The 17,150-nt window shown below is 37.9% G+C and overlaps 1 protein-coding gene across 1 annotated transcript in view; it reads left to right on the forward strand.

Annotated features, from left to right (window-relative positions):
• Window positions 1–17,150, forward strand: part of DIAPH2 (diaphanous related formin 2) — a 2,325,141-nt gene that overhangs the window by 302,725 nt on the left and 2,005,266 nt on the right. The window contains 1 exon segment of the mRNA XM_053699395.1: window positions 8,524–8,544. Coding sequence (XP_053555370.1) covers window positions 8,524–8,544 — 21 coding nt within the window.

Here is a 17,150-nt window from a genome sequence, read left to right on the forward strand (position 1 = left end):
TTTAATATTTTCCTGTCACAACTAACCATACAGTATTGATAAAAAAAATCCATTATCAATGCTATCAGATTATGTACGATATATATAAGAATGATTAGACACATCTAAAATAAAACCCTCCCAGATATAATATGCAAGAGCCAAGCTTTAGGGTAATTGTGAAACCTACTTTACAATTTGCCTTCTGGCCTATGAAGGGTTGAGGTGGGGTTGCCAACTTGCTAAACAACAAGCAGAAAATATTAAAACCAGAGGAAAACAACTTTGATTTCCTGTTTTTGCTTTTCTAATATTTCTGTACCAAGACATTAATAAAAAAACTAAAAAAAACTTTGTTCACTTGCTAACTGTATAAGTGGTCAGTTATTATCATACACAATTTATACAGGCTGTTCATTGGTTGACAGACACAACTGTATTAGTGTCCATTACATAGGTTCTAATGCACATTTGGAACTCATTGAAGACAGAGATAAATATTATAATTATATTGGAGACAGCAGTGGTGGACCTAATTAGTCCTCTGCTAATGCTATCTCACTATATGGCTGAACAACAGAAAAATCACACTTTCTTTTGGCTCCATGATTAATAGTAGCTGTTCTAGACTAAAACGGGCCCCCCAGCCTTTCTAGGGCCGTAGTGCAGTGGCATCTGTTGCCCTCCAGTACTTCCCGCCTTTGGGACAGTTTATATGACTATCAAAGGCTCATAGTCACCATGTTAATATGTACAAACTGACAGACACAACTGATATTATATTAGTGATGTCTAGCTGATATGAAACACCTTTATTAGTGAATATATGTTGACAACAACTTGTACAGTTGTATAAGTGCTCATTGACATTCCAAGTAAACAGGACATTTTTAATACAAATAATAACAGGCACATACATAGTTGTTCTACATAACGTACAGGTCTACAGGAAAATTGTCAGACAATATAAAATCAGACAGATAATATCTTCATTAGTGCTGACTGACAGACACACATCATACAGGCATTCTTCAAGCCTAAATAAAATTATTGTTTATTCACTATACTTATATATGCTCATAATATTCTTGCTAAAAATAATTTAGCTAGTTGTAGTAGCGGCTACTTTCTCTTGTAAGGTGTATCCAGTCCACGGATCATCCATTACTTGTGGGATATTCTTATTCCCAACAGGAAGTTGCAAGAGGACACCCACAGCAGAGCTGTAATATAGCTCCTCCCCTAACTGTCATAGCCTGTCATTCTCTTGCAACTCTCAACAAGCTAGGATGTTGTAGGAGAGAGTGGTTAAATATAGTTAGTTTATTTTCTTCAATCAAAAGTTTGTTATTTTTAAATAGTACCGGAGTTGTGCTATTTTATCTCAGGCAGTAAATAGAAGAAGAATGTGCCTGAGGTTTCTATGATCTTAGCAGGTTGTAACTAAGATCCATTGCTGTTCTCACATATGTCTGAGGGGATTACACAGATGAGGTAACTTCAGCGAGAGAATGGCGTGCAGTTTATTCTGCTATCAGGTATGTGCAGTTATAATTTTTTCTAGAGATGGAAAACACTAGAAAATGCTGCTGATACCGGATTAATGTAAGTTAAGCCTGAATACAGTGATTTAATAACGACTGGTATCATGCTTACTCCCAGGGGTAATACCCTTATGATATTGCAATATAAAACGTTTGCTGGCATGTTTAATCGTTTTTATATATGCATTGGTGATAAAACTTTATTGGGGCCTAGTTTTTTCCACATGGCTGGCTTAAATTTTGACTTGAAACAGTTTTACTGAGGCTTTCCACTGTTATAGTATAAAAGTTACAGTTGGTGCAGTTAAAATTACAAACTGTGACATCCAGCTTCCCTCAGGAGTCCCCTGTATGCTATAGGACATCTCTAAAGGGCTCAAAGGCTTACCAAAGTCGTTTATTGGGGAAGGTAGGACCACAGCTTGCTGTGGCAGTTGGTTGTGACTTAAAAAAAACAACAACAAAAAAAAACACGTCTATTTCGTTTTTTTGATCCGTTTTTTGAACTAAGGGGTTAATCATCCATTTGCAAGTGGATGCAATGCTCTGCTAGCCTATTACATTCACTGTAAAATTTTCATTTGATTTACTGCATTTTTTCACTGTTTTTCAAATTCTGACAAAATTTGTTTCTCTTAAAGGCACAGTACCGTTTTTTATATTTGCTTGTTAACTTGATTTAAAGTGTTTTCCAAGCTTGCTAGTCTCATTGCTAGTCTGTATAAACATGTCTGACATAGAAGAAACTCCTTGTTCATTATGTTTAAAAGCCATGGTGGAACCCCCTCTTTGAATGTGTACCAAATGTACTGATTTCATTTCATGCAATAAAGATCATATTCTGTTTTTAAAAAAATTATCACCAGAGGAATCTGACGAGGGGAAAGTTATGCCGACTAACTCTCCCCACGTGTCAGACCCTTTGACTCCCGCCCAAGGGACTCACGCTCAAATGGCGCCAAGTACATCTAGGGCGCCCATAGCGTTTACTTTACAAGACATGGCGGCAGTCATGGATAATACACTGTCAGCGGTATTAGCCAGACTACCTGAACTTAGAGGTTAGCGAGATAGCTCTGGGGTGAGACAAAATGCAGGGCATACTGACGCTTTAAGAACCATGTCTGATACTGCCTCACAATATGCAGAAGCTGAGGAAGGAGAGCTTCAGTCAGTGGGTGATGTTAATGACTCAGGAAAGATACCTGATTCTAATATTTCTACATTTAAATTTTAGCTTGAACACCTCCGCGTGTTACTTAGGGAGGTTTTAGCTGCTCTGAATGACTGATACCATTGCAGTGCCAGAGAAATTTTGTAGACTGGATAAATGCTTTGCAGTGCCAGTGTGTACTGATGTTTTTCCAATACCTAAAAGGTTTACAGAAATTATTAATAAGGAATGGGATAGACCAGGTGTGCCGTTCTCTTCCCCTCCTATTTTTAGAAAAATGTTTTCCAATAGACGCCACCACACGGGACTTATGGCAGACAGTCCCTAAGGTGGAGGGAGCAGTTTCTACTCTAGCAAAGCGTACTACTATCCCTGTCGAGGACAGTTGTGCTTTTTTAGAGCCAATGGATAAAAAATTAGAAGGTTACCTTAAGAAAATATTTATTCAACAAGGTTTTATCCTACAGCCCATTGCATGCATTGCCCCTGTCACTGCTGCTGCGGCGTACTGGTTTAAGTCTCTGGAAGAGGCTTTACAGGTAGAGACTCCATTGGATGACATACTTGGCAAACTTAGAGCACTTTAGCTAGCCAATTATTTTATTTCTGATGCCATTGTTCATTTGAATAAACTAACGGCTAAGAATTCTGGTTTTGCTATACAGGCGCGCAGAGCGCTATGGCTTAAATCATGGTCAGCTGACGTGACTTTGAAATCTAAGCTACTTAACATTCCCTTCAAGGGGCAGACCCTATTCGGGCCTGGTTTGAAGGAGATTATTGCTTATATCACGGGAGGAAAAGGTTGTGCCCTTCCTCAGGACAGGTCCAAATCTAGGGCCAAACAGTCTAATTTTCGTGCCTTTCGAAACTTCAAGGCAGGTGCGGCATCAACTTCCTCTAATAATAAACAAGAGGGAACTTTTGCTCAATCCAAGACGTCTGGAGACCAAACCAGACCTGGAAAAAAGGTAAGCAGGTCAAAAAGCCTGCTGCTGCCTCTAAGACAGCATGAAGGAACGACCCCCTATCCGGTAACGGATCTAGTAGGGGGCAGACTTTCACTCTTCGCCCAGGCGTGGGCAAGAGATGTTCAGGATCCCTGGGCGTTGGAAATTATATCCCAGGGATATCTTCTGGACTTCAAAGCTTCCCCACCAAAAGGGAGATTTCACCTTTCACAATTATCTGCAAACCAGATAAAGAGTGAGTCATTCTTACACTGTGTACGAGACCTCCTAGTTATGGGAGTGATCCATCCAGTTCCAAAGGAGGAACAGGAACAGGGTTTTTACTCAAATCTGTTTGTTGTTCCCAAAAAAGAGGGAACCTTCAGACCGATTTTGGATCTAAAGATCTTAAACAAATTCCTCAAAGTTCCGTCGTTCAAGATGGAAACTATTCGTACCATCCTACCACTGATCCAGGAGGGTCAATATATGACTACAGTGGATCTAAAGGATGCTTATCTTCACATTCCGATACACAAAGATCATCATCGGTTTCTCAGGTTTGCCTTTCAAGACAGGCATTACCAGTTGTAGCTCTTCCCTTTGGATTAGCTACAGCCCCAAGAATCTTTACAAAGGTTCTAGGGTCGCTTTTGGCGGTCCTAAGGCCGCAGGGCATAGCAGTAGCCCCTTATTTAGACGACATCCTGATACAGGCATCAAACTTCCAAATTGCCAAGTCTCATACGGATGTAGTACTGGCATTTCTGAGGTTGCATGTGTGGAAAGTGAACGAGGAAAAGTGTTCTCTATCCCCACTCACAAGAGTTTCCTTTCTAGGGACTCTGATAGATTCTGTAGAAATGAAAATTTACCTTGACGGAGTCCAGGTTATCAAAGCTTCTAAATTCCTGTCGGGTTCTTCATTCCATTCCGCACCCTTTGGTGGCTCAGTGTATGGAAGTAATCGGCTTAATGGTAGCGGCAATGGACATAGTGCCGTTTGCGCGCTTACATCTCAGACCGCTGCAACTATGCATGCTCAGTCAGTGGGATGGGGATTACACAGATTTGTCCCCTCAACTGAATCTGGACCAAGAGACCAGGGATCCTCTTCCCTGGTGGCTATCTCGGGTCCATCTGTCCAAAAGTATGACCTTCGCAGGCCAGATTGGACTATTGTAACAACAAATGCCAGCCTTCTAGGTTGGGGTGCAGTCTGGAACTCCCTGAAAGCTCAGGGATCGTGGACTCAGGAGGAGTCTCTCCTTCCAATAAATATTCTGGAACTAAGAGCGATATTCAAGGCTCTTCAGGTTTGGCCTCAGTTAGCAACTCTGAGGTACATCAGATTTCAGTCGGTCAACATCACGACTGTAGATTACATCAACCATCGAGGGGGAACAAGAAGTTCCCTAGAGATGTTAGAAGTTTCAAAAATAATTCACTGGGCAGAGATTCACTCTTGCCACCTATCAGCTATCCATATCCAGCACTGGGAGGCGGATTTTCTCCGTTGGGGCAAACCAGAACTGGATCTCATGGCGTCTCGCCAGAACGCCAAGCTTCCATGTTACGGATCCAGGTCCAGGGATCCCAAGGCGACACTGATAGATACTCTAGCAGCGCCCTGGTCTTTCAACCTGGCTTATGTGTTTCCACCGTTTCCTCTGCTCCCTCGACTGATTGCCAAGATCAAGCAGGAGAGAGCATCGGTGATTCTGATAGCACCTGCGTGGCCACGCAGGACCTGGTATGCAGATCTAGTGGACATGTCATCCTTTCCACCATGGTCTCTGCCTCTGAGACAGGACCTTCTACTTCAGGGTCCTTTCAACCATACAAATCTAATTTCTCTGAGGCTGACTGCCTGGAGATTGAATGCTTGATTTTATCAAAGCGTGGCTTCTCCGAGTCAGTTATTGATACCTTAATACAGGCACGAAAGCCTGTCACCAGGAAAATTTACCATAAGGTATGGCGTAGATATCTTTATTGGTGTGAATCCAAGGGTTACTCATGGAGTAAGGTCAGGATTCCTAGGATTTTATCTTTTCTCCAAGAAGGTTTGGAAAAAGGATTGTCAGCTAGTTTCTTAAAGGGACAGATTTTTGCTCTGTCTATTCTTTTGCACTAGCGTCTGGCAGATGTTACAGACGTTCAGGCATTTTGTCAGGCTTTAGTTTGAATCAAGCCTGTGTTTAAACCTGTTGCTCGACCATGGAGCTTAAACTTGGTTCTTAAGGTTCTTCAAGGAGTTCCGTTTGAACGTCTTCATTCCATAGATATCAAACTTTTATCTTGGAAAGTTCTTTTTTTTTTATTTTGGTAGCTATTTCCTTGGCTCGTAGAGTCTCTGAGCTATCTGCCTTATCTGATTTTTCATACGGATAAGGTAGTCCTGCGTACCAAACCTGGGTTCTTACCTAAGGTGGTATCTAACAAGAATATCAATCAAGAGATTGTGGTTCCATCCTTGTGTTACACAATCTGGATGTGGTCTGTGCTTTAAAGTTTTACTTACAAGCAACTAAAGATTTTCGTCAAACATCTGCTTCGTTTGTTGTCTACTCTGGACAGAGGAAATGTCAAAAGGCTTTGGCAACCTCTTTTTCTTTTTGGCTAAGAAGCTTAATCCGCTTAGCCTATGAGACTGCTGGACAGCAGCCTCCTGAAAGGATTACAGCTCATTCCACTAGAGCTGTGGCTTCCACTTGGGCCTTTAAAAATGAGGCTTCTGTTGAACAGATTTGCAAGGCGGCGACTTGGTCTTCGCTTCATACTTTTTCAAAATTTTACAAATTTGATACTTTTGCTTCTTCAGAGGCTATATTTGGGAGAAAGGTTTTACAGGCAGTGGTTCCTTCCATTTAAGTTCCTGCCTTGTCCCTCCCTTCATCCGTGTACTTTAGCTTTGGTATTGGTATCCCACAAGTAATGGATGATCCGTGGACTGGATACACCTTACAAGAGAAAACACAATTTCTCTTGTGGTGTATCCAGTCCACGGCCCGCCCTGTCATTTTAAGGCAGGTAATTTTTAAATTTAAACTACAGTAACCACTACACCCTATGGTTCCTCCTTTCTCGGCTTGTTTTCGGTCGAATGACTGGCTATGACAGTTAGGGGAGGAGCTATATTACAGCTCTGCTGTGGGTGTCCTCTTGCAACTTCCTGTTGGGAATGAGAATATCCCACAAGTAATGGATGATCCGTGGACTGGATACACCACAAGAGAAATAAATTTATCATGTAAGCATAAATTGTGTTTTTTAGAGTAATTCTTCGTGGCTGAGTTATAGACTGTTTTGCAATAATCACATTGACATTTTAATAAGAAACTTTGTGAATTGGAAAGTTCTGCGTCTCAATTATCAAGCATTTTAAGCTAATGTTCTAAACTTTTCATCTGCTACAACCAATTTGTTTTCATCACTGGACCGTTTAAAAAAAAAAAAAAAAATAACAAAAAGACCATGTTTTTAAATGTCTCTTAAATGCAATAAAGAAAAAAAATCTCTCCATGCCTTTCAACCCAGATATTTTAACTATATTTCAAATTCCCTATTGCTTCATCAGTTTGCAAGCAGGGCTAAATGTAACTTGGCAAACTTTGATTTTACATTCTGAAAACACATTCCAGTCTTTGCATCTAACCTGTTAGTTTAGTTATATATGAAACTGTTTCTAGCAGCAGGTAGGGTATATATATCTATCTATATATCTATATATATATATATATATATATATATATATATATATACATACCTTTCCAATATACAGTCATCATTTATTTTGTCCCCTTTTCCTTAAATTTAATTCTAAACATTGTGGACTTTCCATTTCCTGTTAAAATTGAAAACATAACAAACCAAACAGCTATAGGTTGCACACTCTAGTGACTCATTTATTACTGCCCCTAACTGGTTTTAGCAGAAAAGGAAACCTAGGTTGCAACATGGAACCCACTGTTTTAAGGACACTAAAGTTTTACACTTTCTTTCAATATTTAAAAATAACAAATCTACATAATATTATTTTCAGGCTAATACTTGTTTTGAATACATCCTTCTATGTAGCATTTATTTAGGGCTAGGTTACAAGTGGTGCGCTAACTGTAGCGCAATTGCGATATCGTTTTTTATTTAGGCTCCCTAGAGCGTCTTCGTCTTCAGCCTCTCTAGCCTCACCAGTACTTATGTTATTAAATAGTATTTAATAACATAAGGACTGGTGAGTCTCGAGAGGCTAAAGACACTCTAGGGAGCCTAAAAAAACATATTGCAATTTGCGCAACAGTTAGCGCACCACTCGTAACCTAGCCCTTAATGTTTAATGTCCCTTTAACATTAAATGCTGCACTTATAGAGAGCTAAGATTAACAATGATTTGTACATCAACCATCTTATTTAAAATACGTCTTCTAGGCTTTAAGGCAAAGAAACTAATAAATATAGTTACTTTTCCACTTCAATTCTATTTGTCGACAGAAAAATCCATAATTACCCTGGAGGGATCTTCCAATGTAATGTTTAAAGATACCTACAGAAGCCATATTTTCATTGGACAATAGTTCATAGATTTAATTCAAGAATAATGTTGCATGTTTATATAATGAATGTATAATTAGCATTAATTGTGTTTGTCAAGCATGTCTGATATAAGCTATGGTGGCAGTTAACAGTCTCATTTAGAAATGTGCATGTTCTTGTCTTTAGACGTTTGGCTTTTTTTAAGAACTCTAGACATTAGCATAGTGAAGTAACAATTATTATTAACTATTAACAAGATGGTTCACTTGCTTGGCCTTGCTACTAATTATATAATTTATTTATCTTTTCACATCTTAATCTCTTCGCTGACCACTGCATGCAGATAACTGGGAGTAAAGCGTTGGTAAGTAATAACTTTTATGTATCTTATTCAGCATGTTATCTGTTTCACACTACCTATCCTTTTACTTAGTAGATATAAAAACAAAAAAACCCAACAATTATATTGACTTACAAACACAAATACTGTATAAAGATTTTTTTTGTAAGATTGAAGATATTAATCGCCTCATTTGATATGGATTAGATCAATGAGTTTAAAATTAAGTTCACATTTTATATATATATTTATATATATATATAGACATACAGAATATATGTATATACAAATATATAGACATGTATACATACTCATATTTATGCACACACACATATTCAGTATATATATATATATAAATAATAAGATCACAGTAGAGAATTCAAATAAATGAATCTCACTACTGGGAGTCTAGGCTGCGCACACTTGTAATAAATTTAAAGTAGATGGTGATGATTTATCTAATGATAACAATTTACAGAGATAATAACAGTTGGTATAATATACACATTAGTAATAACAAGTATACTTATCACACTCTGCAAACTTTCCTGAAGAGAGGTGAAAGAGAAAGAAAACAACAATGTCCTTCTGAAATAAGATTTCAAGTTGCTGGGTGAATCCGTGCTGCTCGTTGAGGTACCACTCAAGGTTCAGTTTGAGTGAAGAAAATACAGCTGCAAATATCTAGAAGAACAAGCGCACAGATACACTATTCATAGTGCAAATCAATTTAATATTAAAAAGGCAAATAGCAAATAAACAACATTCAGGAGTAAATCCTACTCACAAAGGGAACCCCAATCATATGAGGTAAGTAATGTCTGTCGGATCCTTAAAGTGTCCCCACTTATTCCAGGCAACAGTCACAGTTATGTCTCCACTTAGGTATAGGTTAGTAAGTCCCAAAAAGTAGGAGAATCTCCTTATGTACAACAATTCCTCAGGTTTAACAGAGGTAGCGGTCAATGTTAAAAAGGAAATCCTGTCTGTCTTACCGCTCCTGTTGTTTGTTAAACAAACCGAGGCTGTGCGATGAGTTTTTCTTGCAAACCAGCGTGGATCCGTAGCTCTGTAGATCAACGTAGTAATGTCTAATTCAGAGCTCTCCTTTCCTCCTGTTTGCCTGAGATTCACAAAGGACGTAAGGTGGGATTTCCTTTTTAACATTGACCGCTACCTCTGTTAAACCTGAGGAATTGTTGTACATAAGGAGATTCTCCTACTTTTTGGGACTTACTAACCTATACCTAAGTGGAGACATAACTGTGACTGTTGCCTGGAATAAGTGGGGACACTTTAAGGATCCGACAGACATTACTTACCTCATATGATTGGGGTTCCCTTTGTGAGTAGGATTTACTCCTGAATGTTGTTTATTTGCTATTTGCCTTTTTAATATTAAATTGATTTGCACTATGAATAGTGTATCTGTGCGCTTGTTCTTCTAGATATATATATATATATATATATATATATATATATATATATACATATACATATATATATATATATATATATATATATATATATAAAACACATTAAAGCCCTTTCAAGTCAAGCACCTTGCCATATACCATATCCCTTTGAACTCTTTTATCAACATGAATATACATATATATATATATATATATATATATATATATTTTTTTTTTTTTTTAAAGTGTATATATGAGTGTAATACTTTATTTGCAGTTCCTAGTTACATTAAATGATATAGTCATTATGCAGTCATTGTTCTTTACCATAGTATGGCTGTATCTTAGAGAATAATATTTTTGAAAACATTTAATTGATGTTTTTATAAACAACAATTGATTGCTATTTTTCTATTTTCTTGTTGTTTTGGTGAACAAATTGAAGCAACACACCCTCATCAAAACCAGTAATAATATGGTGACATGTAGACGTATAACAATATTCTATCCGTTTCATGTATTTGGCAATTATTGCTCCTATGGATTAACTTCTTACTTGTGAAATATTAAAGAGGACTGCAGTTTCTTGCTATTTTTAATTAAATGGATATGGTACTATATTTTTTTATCGGACTTTAAAAGGGATAATAAACAGTAAATGCATGCTACAAATGAAGATGTGTTTAAAGCAAAGATTAGATGTAGCTGTATTTTTTACCATTATATCAATTGTTTAACCCTTTGAGTGCTAAGCACTTTCCCACCTGGGTACTAAGATTTCTTAATGGTTTTTTTTTTTTATTTGTAACTTTTTTTTTTCAGACCCCAATACTTACTGTTGGAAAGGTTAGGTGTTTACCTTTCCAATGGTGGGTCTTGGGGGTCTGTTGCTGCTTATATGCCTGAGATACAGGTTTCTAAGCAGCATGCCCCCTGCTTCTATACTTAACATTGTTGCGCGGCAACATCATCACGTTATTGCGCGTGACGTCACCACGCAAAACGGGAAGCCCTGGCGATGCCTGTCACTCTACATGCACGATTGCCGGGGTAGGAGCGGGTGGGAGCCCCCAGATCTCCCTCAAGGTGGGAGAGTGCTAGTGACGGCTCTGAGCCGTCTTTAGCACCAGAGTGTGAAACTCTGCGATGGCTCAGAGCCGTCGTTAGCACTCAAGGGGTTAAAGGACCAGTAAATACAGTAGATTTGCATAATCAACAAATGCATAATAAACAGAAAATGCAATAGCACTTAGGGGTAGATTTATCAAGCAGAGGATGCTGTAATCTACCCCTGAAGTTTCAGGTCCACCTGAAACTTAAGTTACGACCGCTGCTCCTTAACTCATCCGCCACCTCTGAGGTAGCGGACAGCAATCATCCCGATCGGATACGATTGGGATGATTGACACCCCCTGCTAGTGGCCAATTACAAAGTTATGTTTCTTTCCACACCCTCTGTATCATATGACAGCCATCAGCCAATCACAAATGTATATACATAGATTCTGTTCTTTCACATGCTCAGTAGGAGCTTTTCAGAATTAAATTACAGTGAAAGGGGACAAAATAAATAATGAAAGCATATTACAAAGTTGTTTTTTAACTAGACATAATTAAACATTTTATATTACAACCTCATTCTGTTTAATATTTGTTTAATGTGTTCCCAATTATCTGTTTTACAAGATGGTGTATTAAATAATTTACAAATAACTCCTTTACCTTTTTTTGTCATTTAAAATAGTTGATTTTGCCTGTGCAAATCACCACCGGGGAGGGAGATTTCCTTAGAAGCTTCATTAGTATTATGAGGTCCCTTAGAGATTGATTTAAAGACAATTTTGCCTTGGAAACTCTTTAAGGGGAGTTTAATTATATTCTTTATGTGAAGAAACAACACTTACTTTTTATTGGTTAGTGAGCTACAGACAATCAGAAAATCCCTGTACCTGTGCTATTATTGTCAATGACAGTGTGCTCCTGGGGACCTCAGAACTGCAAATGCAAGGTCAATTTCATTTAAACTACTCATAAATGAAGCATACATGTTTTACACACAAAAATTGACACTAAAGTCAGAATTAAATGTTCATGATTCAGATATAGCATGCAGTTTTAAAATAATTTACATTTTACTTTCATTATTAAATTGTGGACAATATTTTTTATATGCACACTCGAGGCACCATCTCCTACTAAGCATGTGCAAGTTTGTGATTGGCTAATAGCTATCACATGATGGGGGCTGGCAAATTATTATTATTATTATTATTATCAGGTATTTGTAGAGCGCCAACAGATTCCGCAGCGCTGTAATCATAGTCGGTATACAGGATAACTTTTGTAGGGATCAAGTGGGTAGAGGCCGGGCCCTGCCGAGAGTTGCATTGTTGTAGTCGGCTCTTATGAAGGCGAACTGCAAACAGCTGGGCTCATAGGCTTACATTCTAAGGGGTTCAAGGAGAAAGCAATGGGGTTAGGAAATGTTAGTGTAGGTTGTATGCATCCCTGAATAGTAGAGGCTTTACGGCTTGAAGCTGTTAAAACTAGGGGAGAGTATTGTGGAGCAAGACAGGGAGTTCCATAAGATGGGGGCTAGTCTGGAGAAGTCCTATAAACGGGAATGTGAGGAAGTAACAAGAGAGGAGGAGAGTAGGAGATTGTGAGCAGATCAAAGGGGATGGAAAGGAAAGTATCTGGAGACAAGTTCTGAAATGTAGGGGGGAGCAGTGCAGTTGAGGGCTTTGTATGTCAGAGTGAGGATTTTGTGTTTAGTCCTAGAGGCAAGAGGAAGCCAGTGAAGGGATTGGCAGAGAGGTGCAGCAGATGAAGAGTGATGTGTAAGGAAGATGAGCCTGGAAGAGGCATTCACAATGGATTGTAAAGGAGCTATGCGTTAGCTAGGTAGACCAGAGAGGACGGAGTTGCAGTAGGAAAGGATGAGAGAGTGGATTAAAATCTTAGTTGTGTCTTGTGTAAGTAAATGTCTAATTTTAGAGATGTTTTTTTAAGGTGGAAGTGGCAGTGGGATAGGGGTAATGATGGAATTATCAACAGTTATTGAAAATTTGGGGGTGGAGATATTGGAAGAAGAGGAAAAATAAGGAGCTCATTTTTGAAGAGATTTAGCTTGAGGTAGTGAGAGGACATCCAAGATGAGATATGAGAAAGACAGATTGTGACACGGGTTAGTAAGGAAGGGGGTAGGTCTGGTGCGGAGAGGTAGATTTGGGTGTCATCAGCATACAAATGATATTGAAACCCATGGGACTTTGTTAAGGAACTGTCAGGGTGCCAGGAATCAGACTGAGACGAGAAGTGCAAAAATAATCACACCTTTATTAATAGCAAAAAATAATAAAAAGTCCACAAGTCAAATAACAAGCCAGGAGTCAAAACCAGAGCTGGTAGTCAGACGAGCCAAGTCAGGAGCCAAAGCGAATAGTCAGACGAGCAGGAATCAGCAACAAAGAAAACAGCAGAGTCAGGAACAAGCCAGGGATCAGGAACCAGGAAGGACGTCAGGCAGCCAGGTAATACACAGGAACTCTTACAAACAGGTCTGAGACAACGCAAAGGCAAGGCATACTGAACAGAGGCCCTTTAAATAATAAGTGATGACATCACAATTCTGAGACTGCATCCTGTCTCACACAGATGATGCATACCAGTCTGGCCATAAAAGGAAGTGCAGGAAATGAGCAGCATCCCCCACAATGCACCATAGTCAGTAAAAGAGGTGAGTAAAATAGCTGCCAGCAGCACATGGCAAACAAAACGGGGAAAAACCCTGACAGGAACCTAATGATGATGTGTAGATTGAAAAGAGAAGGGCACTGAGGACAGAACCTTGAGGTACCCCAACAGAAAGTGGTAAGGGGGCAGAGGATGCTCCGGAGAAGGCTATACTAAATGTACGGTTAGACAGATAGGAAGAGAACCACGAGAGAGCTGTGACACAGATGTCAAAGGATTGTAGGGTTTGGAGCAAAAGAGGGTGGTCAACAGTGTCAAAGGCTGCAGACAGGTCGAGGAAGATAAGCAGAGAGAAGTGGCCTTTGGATGTTGCTGTAAGTAGGTTGTTGGTAACCTTGACAATTGCTGTCTCTGTGGAGTGATGAGGATGAAATCCAGATTACAGTGGGTCAAGAAGAGAGTTTAGTGTAAGGAAATGGGATAGATGGAAATACATTTTTACATCTATCAGGAAAAAAAATCTACTGCTAATTTAAAAGTCAGAGTAAGTGCTATTGCATTGTCTTTTTATTATGCAATTGCTGATTATGCAATTCTACGTTATTTAATGGTCTTCACTACAGTCCTCTTTGGACATTACATTGATGCATGTTTACCTATTTGAAGACAATTATGTCACTTCATATCTTAAATATATTAATGGATTATTTTCTTTTTCATTTGTTGTCTCATTTATTTTCATCCATTTCAAAATGAAGTGCTTACTTATGTGGTTCACAATCTGATGGGGTAGGGCAGCCCATTTCTAATCTATCTAATGTGGAATGTGCATGATTCACCTTGCTTGGCCTTGTACAATATGCTACAGCGTTTTACAGGCATTTAGCAACATCAGCATACATGTGAATCTAGATTGTCAGTGTTTCTTCAAGTACAACGTTCTTTTATTTACTTTTCCTTTTTTCCTTTTTTTTTATTGATTGTATTTTATTTTTTCATCCAGTACATTTTTAATAATTTTATGTTAATGTCCTTGTATGAAGTATTTATTTCACCACATTCTGGTTGTGGCATATTTTTATATTGCATATATTATCTGCAACGTAGTTGATATTGATTATCACCATTACTGGATACTCTGGGTTAAAAGGAATCAACAAATTTCTGGACTCTGTCAAGATTTTCACAATATCCTAATACCCATTTGATATGATGTTACTGTCATGACTTATACTTATTTTATTGTATGTTAAAACTTAAAAAAAATAAACCATATATAAATAAAGTGGGATAACATGATACACACAGTCATGTGTCAAAGTATAAACAATTACATATCCAATAATATAAAGAAATTATGATTTAATGCCCCTTAATAAAATGTAAAGAACATTACTTGGTTGATATATATTTGAGGCACATTCAAGTCAAAATAAAACTTTCATGATTCAGATACAGCAGCAATTTTAAACAAATTTCAAATTTACTTCCATTAACACAGTGTGCACAATCATTTTATATTTATCCTTTCTGAGTCACCAGGTCTTACTGAGCAAGTGCAATAATTCACAGAATATATGTATATGTATTTGTGATTAGCTAATGGTACGGGAGGAGTGGAAATAGACATAACTAGTCAATAAAAATCTACTACTCATTTGAAGTTCAGACTATGGGGCCGATTTACCAAGTGGTCAATCGGCCCCAATGCAGCTGTTTCCGCGTGAGCCTTCAAGCTCGCCGGAAACAGCAATTAAGAAGCAGCGGTCTTAAGATCGCTGCTCCTTAACTGGTCCGTGCCTCTGAAGCGGCGAACAGCAATCAGCCCGATCAAATACGATCGGGTTGATTGACACCCCCTGCTAGCGGCCGATTGGCCGCAAATCTGCAGGGGGCGGCATTGCGCAAGCAGTTCACCAGAACTGCTTGTGCAATGCTAATTGCGATGTCGGGCGGACATGATCCGCTCAGTGGATCATGTCCGCCCGACATATGATAAATCAGCCCCTATGTGCTATTGCATTGTCTTTTTATCCTGCACTTGTTGATTATGGAAACCTACTGTATTTATTGCTCCTTCAATGTTATATTTAGAGGATGAATAGAGAAATATTATCTTAGTGACTTCAATTATAAATTCTGTTCTGTTCAAACAGATATTTCAGCTGCATCCAGTCCTTTTATGCCCCATGGCTAACCTTGGTTCTACAACACTAATTATATTTAATGGGTTACTGTAGATATTTAGTGCCAAGACCCTAGAGGGCATTTTAATAAATACTGAGTTGTGTGTTAATCAGTCTTTGCTATAATGATGTTCAACAGATTGTAAAATCCAATGGTTGGCTTACTATTCTTTTTTACTGTTGTTTATTTGTAAGATTATCATCAGTTCCATTACACTTTCTATAATGATACCTCAGTTTCTATATGACAGAGATTCCCAGTAGTACTATTTTTTTTTATATTAACCTTCTTATTAGTGATGCAATCATTTTGATTCACCTGTATATCATAAAATCAAATTGCCTAGGGATACTAGATAATGAAATTTGGAATTCAGTTGAGGAGGGAACTTGTTAAATAATTGATGGAAAAGCTCAAACTGTTGCCAAAATAAATATTAAGGTTCTTAGATTTTTAAATGACTGTAATAAATAATAATAAAAAAAATCATATGATGAGTAAGTTAAATGTACACTGAACCCAAATTTTTTCTTTCGTGATTCAGATAGAGCATGCAATTTTAAGCAACTTTTTAATTTACTCCTATTATCATTTTTTTCGTTCTCTTGCTATCTTTATTTGAAAAAGAAGGCATCTAAGTTAAGGAGCCAGTCAATTTTTGGTTCAGGCCCTGGACAGCACTTGTTTATTGGTCGGTGAATTTATCCACCAATCAGCAAGAACAACCCAGGTTGTTCACCAAAAATGGTCCGGCATCTAAACTTACAATCTTGCTTTTCAAAAAAAGATAACCAGAGAATGAAGAAAATGTGATAATATGAGTAGGAGAAAATTGCATGCTCTATCTGAATCACAAAAGAAAAAAAATTGGGTTCAGTCTCCCTTTAACAGAACTGTTAGTTTCAATGTGTAACATAGAGCCTAAGAAATAAATATCTTTTTTCTGTTGGGCATTTGTTAATCATGTATTCCATCCCATATGTTCTTTCTACTGCAATATATACAATACAGAGAGTGAAAATATATTTATTGAGGTAGTTGCTTAGTTCAGTTTCTAAAGATGATCACTTTGTGACTAAACTGAACATAAGATAGGAGCTGAAAAAGAAAATTGCACATTGTTCAAAACCAAATGTAATTGTTATGGTATTTCTACTATATATTGCAGGTTCTAGGAATAAACAATGAGACAGAAACAGAGGGAAAAAATCTAGGACGCCTATTTGCTAAACCTCTTAAAATACTTTTTTTTTACCGCTATGTAACTATAGAGGTTTATTGTATCCTGTTTTAAATATTCCTTTTGGGCATAAACATAACTCCTTCATTGTC

The sequence above is a fragment of the Bombina bombina genome, chromosome 1, assembly GCF_027579735.1.
Source record: "Bombina bombina isolate aBomBom1 chromosome 1, aBomBom1.pri, whole genome shotgun sequence".
NCBI lineage: Eukaryota > Metazoa > Chordata > Amphibia > Anura > Bombinatoridae > Bombina > Bombina bombina.